Raw genomic sequence first — 20,833 nt, 5'->3', positions numbered from 1 at the left:
AGCAGGAAACCATCCCGAGCGGAGACGGGTCAGCAGCGCAGAGATGTTCCCAACCGATGCACAGGCGAGCGGTCCACCCCGGGTCCCGACTCTGGACAGCCAGCACTTCATCCATGGCCACCGGACCTATGTGTCTCCCCCTCCACAAGGGATAGGGGGGAGCAGAGGAGAAAGGAAAAGAAACGGCAGATCAACTGGTCTAAAAAAGGGGGGCTATTTAAAGGCTAGAGTATACAAATGAGTTTTAAGATGGGACTTAAATGCTTCTACTGAGGTAGCAAATAACATGTGCAAACTGTAAAACTGCCCGTACTATAAGTTGGTGTGATGCGTGTGATCTACTAAGACCGTGTGTGCATGTCGCCTCATTTAAATGAGTTTTTTGCATATACTACGCGGCTTCCACCATGGAAACACAAATTTCCTGCACATTTATGTTATCGTGCTCCAACCTGCGGTGTTTTTTCTGGACATTTTAGAAGCAGTCCTGCAGTGCAATCTAAAACAGAATTTTTTTAGCTCCCTGGTAGTGCACTCGTGGAAGATGCTGGTAGTGTTTGCTGGAATGTGCTAGACGCAAGAAAATGCATATTGCAAGAATTTTCTTTCATATAGGAGATATGTTAAAAGGGATCTGCACTTTTTTTTGCCTATTGTTTGCCTATCGTTTAAAAGCATTATGAAAGAAATGACGAGGAATTAATTTTTTTAATGCATTCTAAGTGTGACGATACTGAATGTTGGCCGTTGTTGTGATCCCAGGATGCAGAAAAGGCAAGGGTCGTGCAGGCAGAAGGTTGTTTAATTAGAAACCAGGCAGAAGAAAAATAACAAAGGTCGAGCAGGAATGCAGGAAGCAACAGTATGGCATACACTAAATAATGAACTAGCACTGAGGTGCAACTAGATAGAACTAATGAACAATGAGTAACAGGTGTGCTGGTAGGACAAGAAACAGAAGGGAAAGGTGCAATAAAAATACCAAACAGGAAATACTGACAAAACAAGAGCACCGGTACAGGAAGCAAGACTAAACCCAGGAAAATAAAAACATAGACCAAACTTTCATGAAAATAATCAATCAATCAATCAAAGTTTATTTATATAGCCCTAAATCACAAGTGTCTCAAAGGGCTGCACAAGCCACAACGACATCCTCGGCTCAAATCCCACATCAGGGCAAGAAAAAACTCAACCCACTGGGATACAATGAGAAACCTTGGAGGGGACCGCAGATGTGGGGACCCCCCCCCTGCCCCTGGGCGACCGGTGCAATGGACGTCGAGTGGATCTAGTTAATAGTGTGAGAGTCCAGTCCATAGTGGGGCCAGCAGGGGATCATCTTGAGTGGAGACAAGTCAGCAGCGCAGAGACGTCCCCAACTGATGCACAGATGAGTGGTCCACCCCGGATCCTGACTTATAACAGTTTGCGCTTCATCTGTGGTGGCCTAATAAGCCCTCCACGCAGGAGAGGGGGGCAGAACAGAAAAGAGACGGCAGATCAACTGGTCTAAAAGGGGGGTCTATTTAAAGGCTAGCGTATACAAATGAGTTTTAAGATGGGACTTAAATGCTTCTACTGAGGTAGCATCTCTAACTGTTACCGGGAGGGCATTCCAGAGTACTGTAGCCCAAATAGAAAACGCTCTATAGCCCGCAGACTTTTTTTTGGGCTCTGGGAATCACTAATAAGCCGGAGTTCTTTGAACGCAGATTTCAAAATAGGAGGTCTTTTTATTTGAACGATGTTGTCAATTAAAGGCTTGTCAAAGCAGAATAAAAGACTGCAGTGGAAATGGAGCAAGAAAAGCAGCAACAGGAGTTAATAACTTGCTGGTGGCAAGTTGAGAATGTACCGCAGTCAATGCTGAGCAAAAGGAACATGAACTCACTTAACAGCTTGCCGCCTGTAGGCTGTAGCTGTCAGTCACACTTTTATTGCCGATACATTACCTCAAATTTCAAACAGATTGTATCACTCTTTAAATATACAGTAAAGAAAAGGCATCTGTCCTTTTCTCTCAGATTCCTCAAGACTGGGTGTGCCCCAGGTCATAACAGTGTCATGTTTTTTTTTGTCATGGTTCAAGCTAAGAAAGAGTGGCCCTTGGGGGCTGGTATAAAGTGATTCTGTTGCCGAACGTGTTGCAGGAGTGCCAGTCTCACATGGAGCTTCTTTCCTCTGTCTTACACAATTCAGACAATATTCGCCTGTGTCAATACTTTTCTGTGACTTATACTGCCAAGAAACATGTTACACCTGTATACTAACCTGCCAACGTTTGCCCCGCCCCCCTGGAAGATTAGGTCAGACAGCTGACCAGAAGTTGGTGCAGTCTCTGTCAGCAGACATCACATCTGTCAAACTGGAGAAACTTCAGCCTGACACAGAGTACGTCATCAGCCTCTACCCTCTATTCCCTCCAAACCCTGCATCTCCAGCCACCCTCAGTGCCCGCACACGTGAGTGACAGGTGTTTCTAATATTCTGGTGTGATGCAACTACTGTACTGTACATCCATTGGATTTCATTATATTGTGCTGACGTATATTTGTACTTGTGCGATGCATAATAGTAAGTCCTTCCTTGTTATGACGGTTCCTGGTTACGATTGCAACCCCCCAAAATGTTTGATAGTGTACAAAAAAAGAGAACTAGATCTATGCGCGCTAGGGTGTGGGAAAAACTCGATTCAAATTCAAATCGCGATTCTCACGTTGGACGATTCAGTATCGATTCTCATTTTTCAAAAATCGATTTTTGTTTTTATTATTATTTATTTATTTATTTTATTTTATTTTTTGTATTAATTAATCCAACAAAATAATACAAAGCAATACAATAACAATGCAATCCAATTCCAAAACCAATCCCGACCCAGCAACACTCAGAACTGCAATAAACAGAGCAATTGAGAGGAGACACAAAACAAACCAAAAGAAGTGAAACAAAAATGAATATTATCAACAACAGTATCAATATTAGTTACAATTTCAACATAGCAGTGATTAAAAATCCCTGATTGACATTATCATTAGACATTTATTAAAAAAAAAAAGAACAAGTGTCACAGTGGCTTACACTTGCATCACGTCTCATAAGCTTAACAACACACTGTGTCCAATATTTTCACAAAGATAAAATAAGTCATATTTTTGGTTCATTTAATAGTTAAAACAAATTTACATTATTGCAATCAGTTGATAAAACATTGTCCTTTACAATTATAAAAGCTTTTTACAAAAATCTACTACTCTGCTTGCATGTCAGCAGACTGGGGTAGATCCTGCTGAAATCATATGTATTGAATGAATAGAGAATCGTTTTGAATCGGGAAAATATGGTTTTTGAATCGAGAATCGCGTTGAATCAAAAAAATAGATTTATAATCGAATTGTGACCCCAAGAATCGATATTGAATCGAATCGTGGGACACCCAAAGATTCGCAGCCCTAATGCGCGCCGTTCGTTACACTGACAAAGTGTGTTAATTCAGTTATTTTTGCTTAACTTTTTTAACTACAACCTCCGTTACGGACCCCAAAGCTGTGCCAGACTCTTCTGAGGGCAGCAAGCTCAACAAAAGGAAAGTGAAAGTAAAAACTGAGGGTAAATTAGACATCGCAAAATAGCGCGGGGAGTCTCAGGGTACTTTACATGCAATACAGTGGAACCTCGATTTACGAACTCATCGATATATCGATTTATATTTCAAAATTTTAAGTATATCAATGGCAAGTCTCATTGAAGCTCCCCTTAGCTTTGTGCAGTTGACTAATCCCCAAAAGTCTGGCATCAATGGAAAACCGTGAGCAACAATGAGCAGGCTCAAATTCAACAGCACTGTTCAAGTTTAGAAAGCTTTCAAAACTGTATTTTTAGAAACGCTTTACTACAATTCCGGATACATGCACACGTAAATGTATAGGTATTTGTTTAAAGGTCAACATGTATGGAAATTCAAAATGGCAGCCAACCTGTGTATAGTGGCTACCGGTCACTTTCTTTGTTTTCCTTGAGTAGTCACCATAGACAGGTTTGACTGTGTGTGTGTATATATATATATATATATATATATATATATATATATATATATATATACATACATACATACATACATACATACATACATATATATATATATATATATATATATATATATATATATATATATATATATATATATATATATATATATATATATATATACATACATACATATATATGTATATATATATATATATATACATATATATGTATGTATATGTTTATATGTATATGTATATATATGTGTATATATATATATATATATATATGTGTGTGTATATATATATATATATAATATATATACACACATATATATACATATATACACATATATATATACATATACATATATATATATATATATATATATATATATATATATACATACATATATACACAGTACATACATATAGGGGACGGCGTCACGCGGTTGGAAGAGTGGCCGTGCCAGTAACCTGAGGGTTCCTGGTTCGATCCCCTCCTTCTACCAATCTAGTCACATCCGTTGTGTCCTTGAGCAAGACACTTCACCCTTGCTCCTGATGGGTCGTGGTAAGTGCCTTGCATGGCAGTTCCCGCCATCAGTGTGTGAATGTGTGTGTGAATGGGTGAATGTGGCAATAGTGACAAAGCGCTTTGAGTACCTTGAAGGTAGAAAAGTATAACCCATTTACCATATACTGTAAACTTACACATATATTTATATAAACATACATATATATAAATCTCGTAAAAGTCTGCGCTATTTTGCTGCACAATGGAGCTGCAACACAGAACGGCGGTGGGAATTGCCGCACTTTGAATGGCGGTGCTGTTCCGTGGCGGTTCTGCATCCGAAGGAAATCCGGGGTTACAGGCTGCTGCGTGCGTTGTTTGTAACTCCTGTTTGGTCCGGTGACGCTTTGTGTCACGTTCATACGAGACAGAATTAAACCAAAAAAGCTCAAGTGACATAAAAATCGCGCAGAGGAAAAGAGATGCATCCGTCGGGGCATCACGGCGCAAACAAAGGGGCATGGAGATCCATGGTCGTCGTGGCCACCGTGAGATTCCTGCCCTGGTGGGTGGGAAGTTAATCATTTTGCAACGTAGTCTGCTGAAAATTATGGAAAATGCCACTCTACATAGCAACTGACGCTGTGATCAAAGTTGGAATTTTAAGATATTCAACACACTAAGTGGATATTGCATCTCTACAGTTCGTCACGGTTCATGTGTCAGGTAAACCGTGATGAATGGGGCCAAATGACTCCCCTTCTTATTGTACAAATCGTAGTACAATGCATTTGGAGGAGGACGTATGTGTTTATCGCGTTGCCTGTGTGTGTGTGTGTGTTCTCTTCCGTGTGTCAGTGCGCCTGGAAGCAGTGCAGAAGTTATCAGTGCAGAAGGAGTCAGAGGGCAGCGTTCGCGTGCAGTGGAGAAGCGTCGATGGCGCACAGAGTTACCGTCTGGAGTGGGGACCGGTCACAGATTCCAACCTCACTTTGCTTCAGCTCCCTCCAAAACCCCAAAATGCGAAAATGGTCGCAGGAGAAAGCGAGACGCACACGTTATCCCAAATTCAGTCCGACACAGAGTACGTCCTCAATGTGATCCCCCTCTATCAGGGCAATGCTGAGGGCCCGGGGGAAACGGCGACATTCAGGATGGGTAAGTCCCCCAAATGTAAAGCTCTCCTGTGTCTCCAAAGCTAAACTGCAGTGGAACATCGTTGTGACGTACTGTAGATGCAGATGTTTGTTCATCTTTGGAAAACTACATGTTGCAGACTAATTCTGTTTAGGAAACATTTCTACACCTAGGGGTCATTATACACGCACACCATCTGTCTTCTGTGACTAATGCCCATATGGCAGCCTTCAGGCTTTTTTGAAGGTTGAGTCACAGACTCAAGCTGTTTGAGGTCTGCATCTCCTTGCTTCTGCTTTCAAAGAAGGATCTTGTTCACAACAAAAGATGCAGCCTGTGACTGAAAGGTCACAAGTCAGACTCTCCACTGTGTGCTTCCTGCATTTACCGTTGTGAGAGAATATACTATATATACAGTACAGGCCAAAAGTTTGGACACACCTTCTCATTCAATGTTTTTTCTTTATTTTCATGACTATTTACATTGTATATTGCCACTGAAGGCATCAAAACTATGAATGAACACATGTGGAGTTATGTACTTAAGAAAAAAAGGTGAAATAACTGAAAACATGTTTTATATTCTAGTTTCTTCAAAATAGCCACCCTTTGCTCTGATTACTGCTTTGCACACTCTTGGCATTCTCTCGATGAGCTTCAAGAGGTAGTCACCTGAAATGGTTTTCACTTCACAGGTATGCTTGAAGCTCATTGAGAGAATGCCAAGAGTGTGCAAAGCAGTAATCAGAGCAAAGGGTGGCTATTTTTAAGAAACTACAATATACAAAATGTTTTCAGTTATCTCACCTTTATTTGTTAAGTACATAACTCCACATGTGTTCATTCATAGTTTTGATGCCTTCAGTGACAATCTGCAATGTACATAGTCATAAAAATAAAGAAAACGCATTGAATGAGAAGTTGTGTACAAACTTTTGGCCTGTACTGTATACCGTACCATATATATATATATATATATATATATATATATCATACTTGCCAACCCTCCCGAATTTTCCGGGAGACTCCCGAAATTCAGCGCCTCTCCTGAAAACCTCCCGGGACAAATATTCTCTCGAAAATCTCCCGATTTTCAGCCGGAGCTGGAGGCCAAGCCCCCTCCAGCTCCATGCGGACCTGAGTGAGGACAGCCTTTTTTCATGACGGGAGGACAACAGGGTGACAAAAACTAAATCATCCAGACTAAAGATAAATTGTATTATTATGTTTATCTTACCTAAAAATAAATATATTTATTAATTAAAAAAAAAAAAAAAACTAAATACATTTTTACTATATTTTGCTAAAAACATCAAAATTAATTGTATTTTTATTTGTATTTTTTCTGACTCCTTATTACATCCAGACATTAGAATTATACATTAAAATAAACATATTTGAAATCATTAATTTTAAATTATCATAATAATTAATTTAAATTGACCATATTTAATTATTAAAATAATTGCTTGTTTATCAACAACTTTAGCATTTTATTCATTACATTTTGAAGCTCTCAGAAGCCAAGTTATGTTATATTCCTTAAGATTTATGTATGCAAGTTTGAAGTATCAATTATCTAAACACAGTTTTGTTTGCATATTTTCAGGATATATATATATATATATATATATATATATATGTATGTATGAAATACTTGACTTGGTGAATTCTAGCTGTCAATATACTCCTCCCCTCTTAACCACGCCCCCAACCACGCCCTGCCCCACCCCCGACCACGCCCCCACCCCCCACCTCCCGAAATCGGAGGTCTCAAGGTTGGCAAGTATGATATATATATATATATATATATATATATATATATATATATATATATATATATATTTGTCCAGCATTTTATTTGTATCTTCTTACTTGAAATGCCTCCATCGATCGGCCATTGATCAGTGTTGGCTGGTTTTCGTGAAAAAGTTCCTGATAGGCCATTGTTGATGAATGCCTTTTAATGCCGATCACAAAAGCCGAGCATTACTGGCTGACATAATTTTTTGTAACCCGGCTGAAAGGTGGCTCGCAGCTGTTTGTATCCATACGCAGTGTGGAGCCGCTCCCCTAACATAATTATCACCTCCATTGCGGCTAATAAACTGCATTTCTTAATTTCTTAAGCATCATTATCACTCAAGTCAAACTTTATTCATACAGCACAATAAAACAACTTATGTCAACCGAAGTGCTGCCCAGGGCACATAAGGCAATAAAAGCGATAAAAACAATAAAAAAATGTGAATAATAGAATAAACAGTAATAAAATAACAGTCAAAAAAGTTGAGGTAAAACAATAGAAAAACCAAGGTGTTATTTGTGAAATTCTTGAGAGAATAAATATCGCTGGAAGACTAGGTTAAATGTTACACACTGATTAAGAGCAGGCCTGGAGCAATAATGCTAATTGCTAAACTAGCTTGAAACAACATAAGGAACACGTGCTTAGAGAAATATTCCCAGAACACAGGAGGACTTTAAGGGAAAACCAAAATATATATATATATTTTTTGTTTAGATAGGCTCCAGCACCCCCGCGACCCTGAAAGGGGTAAGCGGTAGGAAATGGATGGATGGATGGTTTTGTGATTGTGTACTATTAACTTAACTACAAAAAAATTGTAATAATAAAAGAGAATCAGTGAATAATTTAAATATGTTTTTGATATCGTTAAATTGGTAACAGCATTCACCATAAATACATTTAAAAATGTACAGTGAATACATGTGATCAGTATTGGCTGATCTCACTCAGGAATGATCGGTATTGGAATGGGCAGTGTACAATTCGGATCATAAAATGCTTTACACTGTCAAAGGCTGCACACGTTTGAGTCCATGTCTGAATGAACCACAGCTCCCCGGCGCTGGCAGCACTCTTGCAAACAGTGTTGCCAGCTTTTTACTCAGTCATGGCTGTGTTCTTAACTGTAATACAAGCCATACACTGACTACTGTAAAAAAAAATATTTCATTGGGGTACTATTGTCACTTGAAAAATATGTATTATGATCAAAGAGGTTGCTGAAATGTGGGAGACTTTATGGACAGTACATGAATAATGTTGGAAGTTTCTAATATTCTAATAATATCTCATTGTGTTTGGAACTATCGGAAAAAAATACTTAACTTCAGATAAATAAATAAGAGATGCAAGAAAACTACTCTGAGCCTTGATCTTTTGGTGCTTTACAGACGATTGGAAGCACATTTTTATGAATCAAATGATTCATTAGCACTTGAATATGCTTCCTTGATGTGGTAAATTGTCTGACTTAGTTGAGCACTTGAACTTCTATCATTTATAATCTGTACAGTAAATAATGTGATATGTTGTATATTCAATAACCGGTGTTGTGGTCAGAACGCCAGGAGCAGCAGGTCCTCAACGCAGTGACCACCAGTCCCTCCTCCATCCGCCTCACCTGGAGGATCATTGCGTCCTCGCAGGGCTACCGCCTGGAGTGGCGGGCTGGCGAAGGTCGGTCACAAATGGAGCGCCTCTCTCTGCATGTTTTCAAAATAATGCAAAATAAACATTAAGTTACTTTATCAGGCGCACAAATACAGAAGAAAATCGTCAGTTATAGGAGCAAAATAATAGAAACGCCTCTCAGGACGTTTTTTTTTGCTTCTATAGTGAAGTAGTGAGTGCATGCCACTAATCGCTGTTTGTATGTCTCTAGGTGGCCGTGCCCAGACCTTGTCTTTACCCCGGAGCACCAGCAAATACGAGTTAACCGGCCTTCAGCCCAACACGGAGTACTTCATCACCTTGTACACACTGTTTGAAGGTCGTGAGGAGGCCACGCCCGTCTCTTTCACAGCCATAGGTCAGCGACCGCCTGCCTTGTCGCCGCTTTACGCACTCGTACTAATACCCAGTTCATTTGCATGACTGACGCTCCAGAGGTGCAGCCAGTGGGGAGGATATCCGACCTGAGAGTGCTGGAGTCTTTGGGCAGCACGGTCAGACTTGGCTGGACGGGTGTTGCTCGGGCCACACAGTACCGCGTCGTGATCCGAAGCCCTGCAGGTGCACTGAAAGTTGCAGTTGTTTGATGTTCTGTGTGGGTGGAATGTTTCAATGCTCCTTTTGTGTCATATCACGGCAGTGGGAGTAGAAAATACTCAGTTTATCCCCGGGAACCAGACGACCCTTGACCTCAGGGATCTAATCGTGGGGGTGACCTATGATGTGAGTGTTACAGTTCTGTTGGGAGACAATGAAGGCGAGCCAGTGAGCATCTTTGTCAGACCAGGTGGGTCGAGCACTGACATGCATACTGTACTTTTTGTCCCTTAACTTCAACTTTTGGACATGCTGTATTCACATTTATCGAGATCCACGGGCATTCTTTCTTATACACCAGGGGTGTCCGAACTTTTTTCACTGAGGGCCGCACAGTGACAAATTAAAGTATTCAGCGGCCATTTTGATATTTTTTCTTTTCAAAACCAATACAATATATAGGTGAGAGTCTGTGTGTGTGTGTGTGTGTGTGTGTATGTATATATATATATATATATATATATATATATATATACATATATATATATATATATATATATATATATATATTAGTATTCCCTCAATTTTGGTGAGAGGCTCAGTCAGTAAAAGTGTTTAAAAAGTCATATATTAATATTGTTTTTACTTTCAACGCTTAAATATTCATACATTAACTTTAGATCTATAGTTTGACAAATGTAACATTTCCTTAAATTATATGCCCTTTTTTGTGAAATAATATTTTGTTTTTTATGGCAAAACCTCAAAATATACATTATTTTCCACACAAAAAATTTCAAATTGGAATATTTGATGTGACATAATTGGATACCTTAATATTAAACTTATCATAACAACATTGCTTTTGCTTCATTATTGTTTTTTTGAATAATGACAGTTAAAAAAAAAAATCAGACTAAAGGTTTCTGGGATCCAAAAGTGTTAAAAATAAGTCATGTATCAATCTATATTATTTTAATTTCACCGCTTAAACCTCTTCAGGCCACTTCAGATCTATCTGTCGATTATAAGTGTTTATTATTTATTTATGTTTTATGCCCTTTTTGTCAAAGGAAAGCTTGTTGTATTTATATGGCAAACACACAAAATAATGCGATACATTAATAATGCGATATATTCCCCAAAAAATATTTGAAAGTGGAATATTTTATGTGAAGTAATTGAAACCTTGAATAGGTCAATAATTTATAACAACATATATTTTAATTATTATTTTTCGAGAAAGTTAAAAAAAACAGCCTGCATGTCAGCTTTATGTTATTAGTTTCAATATTGCAACATTTTCTTGTTACATTTCACCTGTTTGCTCTTTTATTTCACTTTTTATATTTTTCTTTTTAAAAGTAATTAGCTGCAGGCCGCAAATTGCCCCGGGACCACACTTTGGACACCCTTGTTATAGACCTTTAATTTTTTTTTTTTTTTCAAAGAAACTAACTTAGTGGTACGCAAACTTTTTGTAGGGCCCTTTATTTGTAAATGTAAACATTAGTACCTTTATTTGTAAATGTATGCCGTAGTACCTTTATTTGTAAATGTATACAGTAGTATCTTAGGTTTTGGTTTCTTTTGTTACTCCCTTCCAAACAAAACCGTGAAGATCGAACCAAAGCAATGTTTACCATAAGAAATCATGTAAATCCAATTATTCCGTTGCAGACACCCAAAAATATAAACACAAGACACATTTTATAGAGGATAATTCCGTTTTGCTTGCAGAAAACAATATGAAATATATAAAGACGTTTAGAGAAATGGATTGGAGTTATGATCGACATTAAAAGACATAAATTGGCAATGGCCGATCACTTAATGAAAATCAGCCGATACTGATTGACGGCTAATCGATCGGCACATAACTGCTAGTTCTTTGAATTCAATAGCGTTTCTCACCTTCTTTTTTAAAGTGCTGTTTCATGGTGGCTTATTTTGCAGTCATTCTCAATAAAAGAAAGCACAGACACTGAGTCTCCAATACGTGGAAATTCTTTGTTTGGCCTCTCGAGAATGATACACGGGCACATGGTCTAGTTTTTCACGTGCAATGTTTGGTCGTAAAAGAACCAAGACAGTATATGCAAACCCGGGTATATGTCTGGCGACCATCTTCATCATCAGTCATGAGAAAATAAGTTCTACTGTGAATATTCGAGCCCCCTCCCCTTGCAGACAGATATGTGTTTGCTTCATAACTTCATAAGTTATTGTATATCTTTTATTCAATCTATATTACATTGTTGTGTGACATTGCATATCAACATATTTTTTTAACTATACTTGTTTGCATTGGCTTGCAAAAAAAAAGTCTATAAAATATCAAAACATGTAGCCCTCCTTGTAGTCAGAGCCCAGAATGTGCATTTAGCACCAGTTCATCTGCAATGACTCTACTACTAATAAAAATAGCAATAGCCATGTGTCTTCTCTCTTTGGGACAATTGCATGAACTCACTTTGTGTCTCTCTCGCGGTCTCATATTCATTTCTTTTCAGTACAAGATGTCGGCAGAGTTTCCAACCTCAGAGTCACACATGCAAACAGCCGGAGAATTCGTATAGCCTGGACGGGTATTAGTGGAGCAACAGGTTATAGGATTACATGGAGACAAGGCAATAGTAAGTACTGAAATCTACACTGCACACTGCTTCTACCATTGGAACTTTTAAAGGACCGTTATCATGGAACAACGTATTTTTTTTATTCTAATGGTACCTGCTTATGTGTATTTGGGATCTGCATAAGTCCTAAAAATTTGAAATCAAACCGTGGAGGAATCGCATAGATCAATATAAAACTATCTTGCTTTCCTCCCTACGGTCTGTTTGGAATTTGTCCGTCCTGTGACGTTTTTCTGACCTGTGACGTCTGCAGAAATCTCTATGTACCCAAAGTTCTTTGTGTGAATCCGACATTTTATTTGTCGTTTGATTTGTAGTCCAAAAGAGGTACAACCAAGGTACGACACGAAGACCGAAAACGCTCTGTTGTTGTTTGTTTTAACCAGCACAAGTCACGACACAAACCCCTAGCCTCATCTGAAGTAAGAAGTGCCTTACTTTTAACTTTTATGATTCGCGGCAATGTGCCTTCAACTCAGAAAAAGTGCTTCGAGTGTGTGCAAAGAGTCCTGCTTCCCACAAACTTCCACAAAAAGATGGATTTTCCGAAAAACTACTTTAAATGGCAATGGAGGAGACAATGAAACAGTAATAATTATAGTACCGTATTTTCTGAGTATAAGCCGCTCCGGAGTATAAGTCGCACCGGACGAAAATGCATAATAAAGAAGGGAAAAAACATATATAAGTCGCACTGGAGTATAAGTCGCATTTTTGGGGGAAATTTATTTGATAAAAGCCAACACCAAGAATAGACATTTGAAAGGCAATTTAAAATAAATAAAGAATAGTGAACAACAGGCTGAATAAGTGTACGTTATATGAGGCATAAATAACCAACTGGTATGTTAACGTAACATATTATGGTAAGAGTCATTCAAATAACTATAACATATAGAACATGCTATACGTTTACCAAACAATCTGTCACTCCTAATCGCTAAATCCCATGAAATCTTGTACGTCTAGTCTCTTACGTGAATGAGCTAAATAATATTATTTTATATTTTACGGTAATGTGTTAATAATTTCACACATAAGTCGTTCCTGAGTATAAGTCGCAACCCGGCCAAACTATGAAAAAAACTTCGACTTATAGTCCGAAAAATACGGTTATCTGTTATTACGTTACTCGTTGTTTGGGGTGGAGGTAATTGATACACCAGTACTAATGTGCACGCGCACAGCATATTTAACTATTGCAATCGCTTCACAGTAATAGTTCACAAACCTTCACAACAAGTAATAGAAAAAACTTAGAATTAGTCCACTAAGTCACAAACAGGACATTTAGTTAACGCGATCGCGCTCCTCTGCCAGGGATGCAGAGAAATGTGGGTCACAACTTTGTTTTGCTTATAATTGAAATTGTAAAATAATAAAATGATAAACCGTATTTTTCGGATTATAAGTTGCTCCGGAGTATACGTCACATTTTCGGGAAAATTTTATTTGATAAAATCCAACACCAAGAATAGACATTTGAAAGGCAATTTAAAATAAATGAAGAATAGTGAACAACAGGCTGAATAAGTGTACGTTATATGAGGCATAAATAACCAACTGGTATGTTAACGTAACATATTATGGTAAGAGTCATTCAAATAATTATAACATATAGAACATGCTATACGTTTACCAAACAATCTGTCACTCCTGATCGCTAATTGCGATTAAATCTTCTTCCTCGTTGTCGGTCCTGGTATGCGCCGCTAGCGTCCTTTCTTTCTGCTGCTCGATCGCCGTTTTCTGCTGCATATTTCACTACGTCCAGCTTGTAATCTGCACTATATGATTTTCTTTTCGGTGCCATTTTTGTTTAGCCCTTCTCAGTTTTTTTTTAAATGATCAATTTTAATAGCTATGGCAGTAGCATATAGCACTTAGCATCCCATGACCCACAATGCACTTCTGCCATGACCCTCCCCCGCCGAATTTTTATTAGTTGACGTGTGTGTGACGATTGCTGACATTTGCTTCGTCTCTTCCGTGAATTAGATAAATAATATTATTTTATATTTTACGGTAATGTGTTAATAATTTCACACATAAGTCGCTCCGAAGTATATGTCGCACCCACCGACAAACTATGAAAAAAACTGCGACTTATAATCCAAAAAATACGGAATATATAAAAAGTGTCCCCAGGCGCGCACACATAATGTACAGCTACATGTACTTTTACGTTTCAATGAAATTACCTTTTTTTCAATATATTTTCAGACTCATCTTTGTCTTATATTTTCTTGATAGAAATAAATAGGAAGACTGTCATGTCAAAAACAAAGCACACTTGTTCACTGAACACATTTACATTTAGGCAATTAATCAAGACAAGTCAAAAGAAAAGTCAATTAATTATTGAGATTGCTTCTCCCATGAGCTGATGATTGAAAGCTAGTGGGGATGCTTTTGTTTGTAGCCCTATTAATAACCATTTTGGTTGTCATTGATTTAATGTTACAAGCATCAATTCTTGAACCTCTATACGTCTTAGCCTTCTTAGTGGTCATGTTTTATTGTATTTTTCTGCTGCTTTGTGCTGCAGGTGGGGAACAGTCCCGTGATGTGAGGGCAGGGACCTCGGTCTTTACGATAGACGACCTGACACCAGATGAGGCTCTGGCGTTTGGCGTGGCGGCACTATTCAATGATGGTCGTGTTGGGGAGGCGGTCACGCTGTCCTCCCGGACTAACCCGCACACTGGAACCGTTTCTGGCCTTCGCATCGTTGACGTCACATCTGGCAGGATACGCATAGCATGGTCACCTACTTCCAGGGCAACTGGCTATAAGATAAGATGGCGCCGTGATGACGATGGTAAACCAAACGCAACATGCTCACCTAAAATGACAACCTCTTCATTTTTCTTGTGCTCTTGTTGCAGGAGTGGAGGCAACTCAGAATGTAGCCGCTGATGTCGCTTCCTTCACCATTGATGGACTCCGGACCGATTCTTCCTACAGCGTCTTTGTGTCTGCTCTGAGTGGCTCCCGAGAAGGAAGTCCTGCCTCCATGAATGTCAGAACAGGTACTAAATTTAAATTATCCCACAAACGTGAGTACACTCCATACTTGTCAAGTGAACTTGTCGGTGCTTCTTAACCATAGGGCCCGTTATTGGGCCACGAGCGCCCCATAGGGGGCCGACAACAACTGTATGGACCGCAGCGGTACATAGTTGTAATACACTTTTTCACCACTTGTGGCAGTAATGACAATCTCAAACAAACAGAAGAAGTCTGGGGCTAAAGTCATAGATAAGTTTCTTAAGCGCAGAAATTATGAATAAAGTGGTGAAGATGTGTTTTTATTTGCACTTTAATTTTATTGACAGTTTAGTAAGAAACATATTTATTATTAGTTTTGATTTGATTTGATATATTTTATTTCAAATATGGAAAAAAACAAGTGCAAGCCTGATCCAATGCAGTGCTATAGCCTTAACAGCCATTATAACAAAATGAAAACAATGGAGAATAAAAACGAAAAAATAAACAAAATGAGAAATGGACTTTCTGTTTTTTTTGTTTTTTTTTTTGTTTTTTTTTACATATTTGAAAAGGAGTGAAAAGAAGTTTACACGTATTTAATCCCACCCCTTTTCTTTAAATCATAAATTATTCAGAGTGAACAGGTAGTTCTAGCTCAATGTTCAAACTTAATGAACTTGTATATACATAAATGATAAATATATACATACATATGCACACTACACACATACACAGCCACACCATCACCACGAGTGATCATGGAAATGGCATCATGCCACAGCAGCGGCACCACTGCCTCAATGGGCAGCCCCACACTCTTCTGTAACACAGTTTATTTCAGCACTACATACTTGTGTAAATACATTTTTGTCAGTTACTCATGAGTCCCTTCTTATGCAGTATATTTGGTTAATTCTTACTTATCTAATCAGCCTGACCAAAGCCTAAGGTTCATGTGTTAAATAAATAATCTTTGTGATTAACACATGCTTTCATATCATTTGACAATGTTGTAAACTCTGAGTAGGTTTGATAAAATTATTGAATACGATTAAAATCAAGTATAAGATTACTAATTAAGTGGTAATATAGTGGAAATGTTGTGCCACCAGGTCAAAATGGTTAAGAACCCCTTTAGAGTAGTCAGTGCACAGCTTGTACAGCAGCATAGATGTGTTATCCTCGTAATCATGAGACAATATAGAGACAGTATTTTCTGGTAACATAAATTAGTAGCAAGAACACTTGGGCTGCATAAGTGCTGCTGACACTGGGGAGCTGCAGTCCATTGAAGAGAAACACAGCATTTACTGTGACATTGCTAAGCACAGCATGAACTCCTCCCTTGAAAAACTGGGCAGGAGTGTACCGTATTTTCTGTACCATAGGGTGCACCAGATTGTAAGGCTCACTGCTGATGAGCTGGTCGAGTCAGGTCTATTTTCATACAAAAGGCGCGTCAGATTATAAGGCGCGTTAAAGGGGTCTTATCTTTTTTTTTTCTTTCCTAAATGTAAAACACTTCCTTGTTGTCTACATAACATGTAATGGTGGTTCTTTGGTCAAAATGTTGCATAGATTATGTTTTACAGATCATCTTCAAGCCGCTTTCTGACAGTCGCTTACGGATGCGCTGTTTTGTGGGCGATCTTATTTACGTGGCTCACCTGCGACACCGTCTTTTCTGCGTCATCTTTGTTGTAGCGGTGGAGCATGCAAGGACGGGGTGGAAGAAGTGTCAAAAGATGGAGCTAACTGTTTTAATGACATTCAGACTTTACTTCAATCAATAACGGAGCAGCATCTTCTCATCCGTGGCTCACTAGTGCAACAACAACGCCGGAAATGTGTCCTGTGAAAAACCGTCCGACTGGAACTCTCTAATAACTAAAGTTCCTTGAGTGAATAATGCGAACTCACTACACCGGTATGTTTTAGCACTTTCATGGCGAGTTTACTGACAGATATAAGTAAGAACTTTACACTATTTTATATTAGAAATGGCAACAGTGGAGGATGAATGTCCCATAACAACAAGATAGAGAAAAATAAGCTTATCAATTATGGCACAGACTACAAAGGCGGACTCGCGCAAATTTTCAGGACTTATGCAGATCCCAAATACAGATCAGCAGGTACAAGAAGGTAAGAAAAGTTGCTTTTGCATAATATTGTGAAACAAAACACCAGATTATATGTCTTACCTTATACACACACCATAATAATACTCGTATGTTGAAGCACAGCACAATCCTTCAAGCGGTGCGGCTTCATAGCTTACCAAAGTCGTACTAAAACATTTTGATATATTTTTGAGCGCCGTGTGTAATGTTCTGTATTTTCAATGGAACATATACAATGTTGGTGTTGTTAACTTGAGTCATATTGCAGTCTACACGTAGCTCTTATGGGTGACAGCCATCTACTGGTCACACTTATCATTTCACCATGTACCAAATAAAATAGCTTCGAGGTCGGTAAGCACAACCAAGATTATTCTGTACATTAGGCGCACCGGGTTATAAGGCGCACTGTCAAGTTTTGAGAAAATGAAAGGATTTTAAGTACGCCTTATAGTCCGAAAAATACGGTACAGTAAATCTGTGCTGTCATCCAAGTTATATATTGACTAATTTAAATGATCAGTAAATTATATATCATATCTACGGTACGTGGGTGTGGGTGTGTTCACATATGAGATATTTTGTGTGTTGTTTGATTGATTTTCTCCTTTAGGAACAACAGAACAATTACAGGCCGCGGTTGGGACAGTGTCGTCGCTCCAAGTCCAGGAGAACCCAGGAGAGGTTGTTCGAATTACCTGGGTTGGTGTACCAGGAGCAACAGCCTACCGGTTGTCATGGAGGAGAGCAAATGGTTGGACTTTAGATCACAACGAAATATAGTTTAAAGTTTCCCTCTAGAGTTGTTTGATGCATCAGAACCTCAGTGACGAATGGCGCCTGCCGTTCAGCCTCTAACCAGGTGACTGTTTGGCCATATGGCGCTGCAGGTGGTGAAGAAGTGAGTCAGTTGGTGGCAGGAGACGTGACCGCTGTGGATTTAGACCAACTGGACCCCGGTACCCAGTATGAGGTGAAGGTCATGGCTTTAGTCCAGAACCGGGAAGGAACGCCAGTGTCTGTCCGGGTCACCACACGTAAGTCCTGTTTAAACTGTAGTCGCCAATTGTGGTCCTTGTCTGTTTGAATGTGTTGAACCTCTGCATGAAGCTGGCGGCCTCATGACCACACCTTTACGAGTGGCGGAGATAACCCAGGATTCTGTGCGGCTTGGCTGGATCCCTTTACCGGGCGCAACAGGATACATTCTGCGCTGGAGGCAGGAAACGGGTAAAACATGGTCTTTTTTTTTTTTTATCATTGCTGATGCTCTCTTGAAGAGTCACACTGATTGTAAGTAACTTCACATCCCTTAGACCGCGGTCCAGGATCGTCTGTGCCACTGCCCGCTTCAGCCAGCTACTATCAGGTGACCGGGCTTCGTCTGGGTCATCAATACCGTTTTACCATACAGCCCACTTTCGAAAGCGGACTGGGAAGAGAGAGTTTTGCCACTGAACGCACCGGTAAGACTTTGATCCGACTTGTTCTTATACTAAACCGAGATTATACTAAACCGAGATCACAACATAATGAAACAAGAGACACTCTTGCTTCAGTATGGTTCCATTTTCACCAGCAAGTACAGCTTGGTATTAAAATTAATTGATTGCTCGTCAGAAAATCATCACTCCTTTGAGAGAACAAAAAAGCTTGCTATCTTCCAGAATTCTTGATATAGAGTTTTTGCAGATACAGTGATACTGTATCTCAGTTTTCATCAGACAAAAACTGAATGGTACCATCCGCCATAAGTAATAATGTAAATCCATATTTCCCCAAAACACATTTAATAAAAAACTACAAAAGCACACAGAGAGCACAGCCCTCCACCAGGCCCTACCTCCCAGTCGTAAAGACTGATTTAGATCACCCCCAAAATGTAATCACATGTTCCTTATCCCATTTCTGACATTTCCTGAAAGTTCAATCCAAATGTGCCCACAACTTTTTGAGCTCTCGTAGCACAATAAACAACATTATTTTGTGTCTGCGGGCGGAGGTGGGATGGCAAAGTGTGCGAGCATACTGTACGCACACTCACATAAAAGTTAAGGCTCGTAACGTAAACTTAAGGTAACATCAAAGACATATTCCGGATCAACCCCAAAATCTGATTGTTCTGAAAGTTTCATGAAAATCCACCCATGATTTTTTTAGTTATATTGAAACTAATTAATTGCTAATTAATTAATTACTATGGTTTATTATTTTTATTATTATTTATTCACTGTTCTGTTACAGAAAACAAGGAAATGGGATAAAATTGCTATTGTATGAAAAGGGGTAGGATTAAATAAGCTCAGCTTCTTCCTACTCCTTTTCGGACGTGCTGTAATGAAACAACTGGAAATATATGATGCATTACATTGCATTGTATTGCATGTTCAAAATAAACTGAACTGAACTGAATTAACGGCCAGAGGTTATAATTATAGTTGTACCTGCAAAAAACAATGTGAACTACATAATAATTACAATTGAAATGGATAAATGAGCAATTAACAAATGACTTTACCTTCATCAATGACCAATGTTGGCCACGATGGCGATGAGCGGACATGGGGGAGGGAAGAGCCAGGAATGCGTACAAATCCAAGAAATAACATGTAGCAAAGTACGCAGCGGCGTACTGCGTACTTTGCTACATGTTCTTTTCTTCAATTCAGTAGTGTTTCTCACTTTCTTTATCAGCGTTTTGGCACTGGCAACGTTCTTTGGCGCCTTCATGGCAGTAGTATGCCATTAAAAAATGAGTCACCTTCGCATCAGAATCAGAATCAGAAATACTTTATTAATCCCCAAGGGGAAATTAAAATTTTCAGCACAATCCCATTCAAAAACAGACAAACATTACAGGGAGACAGAACAGGATCGCTGACGGGTCTGCCAACTTCCGGCGCCCCTTACAAAAAAGGTTGGGGGGGGAGGGAATACAAAAATAATAAAATGGGATTCCTTGTTTGGGCACTCGATTCCACGGAATGATGCATCGTAGTTTGTCATGCGTAAAGTTTAGTCCTACGATAAACATAGTTTATTGATCTATTATTTATCTATACATATTAGTGCGCAATATGTAGTATTTATCACAATTTTTTTTTGTTTTCATTACGTCTTACTTCTGTTACTGTATGTAAAATCCTCCACTGCAACAATGTAATTTTTCCATCGTGGGATAAATAAAAGTCTGTCCAATGAAAACCAAGGCAATAATTAGGCAAAGTGAGGCGTACGAAGACAGAAGTACTATTGTATACTAGGATTGTCTCGATACCAATATTTTGGTACCGGTACCAAAATGTATTTCGCTACTTTCCGCTACTTTTGTAAATAAAGGAGACCACAAAAAAATGGCATTATTGGCTTTATTTTCA

General features: G+C 38.9%; 1 protein-coding gene across 1 annotated transcript in view; it reads left to right on the top strand.

The window, feature by feature from the left end:
• Nucleotides 1-20,833, top strand: part of col7a1 (collagen, type VII, alpha 1) — a 265,397-nt gene that overhangs the window by 115,222 nt on the left and 129,342 nt on the right. The window contains exons 14-26 of the mRNA XM_061930639.2: nt 2,310-2,465; nt 5,404-5,703; nt 9,053-9,169; nt 9,375-9,521; nt 9,599-9,724; nt 9,804-9,950; nt 12,214-12,336; nt 14,888-15,160; nt 15,228-15,371; nt 18,070-18,210; nt 18,347-18,493; nt 18,567-18,686; nt 18,773-18,922. Coding sequence (XP_061786623.2) covers nt 2,310-2,465; nt 5,404-5,703; nt 9,053-9,169; nt 9,375-9,521; nt 9,599-9,724; nt 9,804-9,950; nt 12,214-12,336; nt 14,888-15,160; nt 15,228-15,371; nt 18,070-18,210; nt 18,347-18,493; nt 18,567-18,686; nt 18,773-18,922 — 2,091 coding nt within the window. The remainder of the gene's footprint in view (nt 1-2,309; nt 2,466-5,403; nt 5,704-9,052; nt 9,170-9,374; nt 9,522-9,598; nt 9,725-9,803; nt 9,951-12,213; nt 12,337-14,887; nt 15,161-15,227; nt 15,372-18,069; nt 18,211-18,346; nt 18,494-18,566; nt 18,687-18,772; nt 18,923-20,833) is intronic.

Source organism: Nerophis lumbriciformis, linkage group LG03, assembly GCF_033978685.3.
Source record: "Nerophis lumbriciformis linkage group LG03, RoL_Nlum_v2.1, whole genome shotgun sequence".
Lineage (NCBI taxonomy): Eukaryota > Metazoa > Chordata > Actinopteri > Syngnathiformes > Syngnathidae > Nerophis > Nerophis lumbriciformis.
This window is presented reverse-complemented; position numbering and strand designations above follow the sequence as displayed.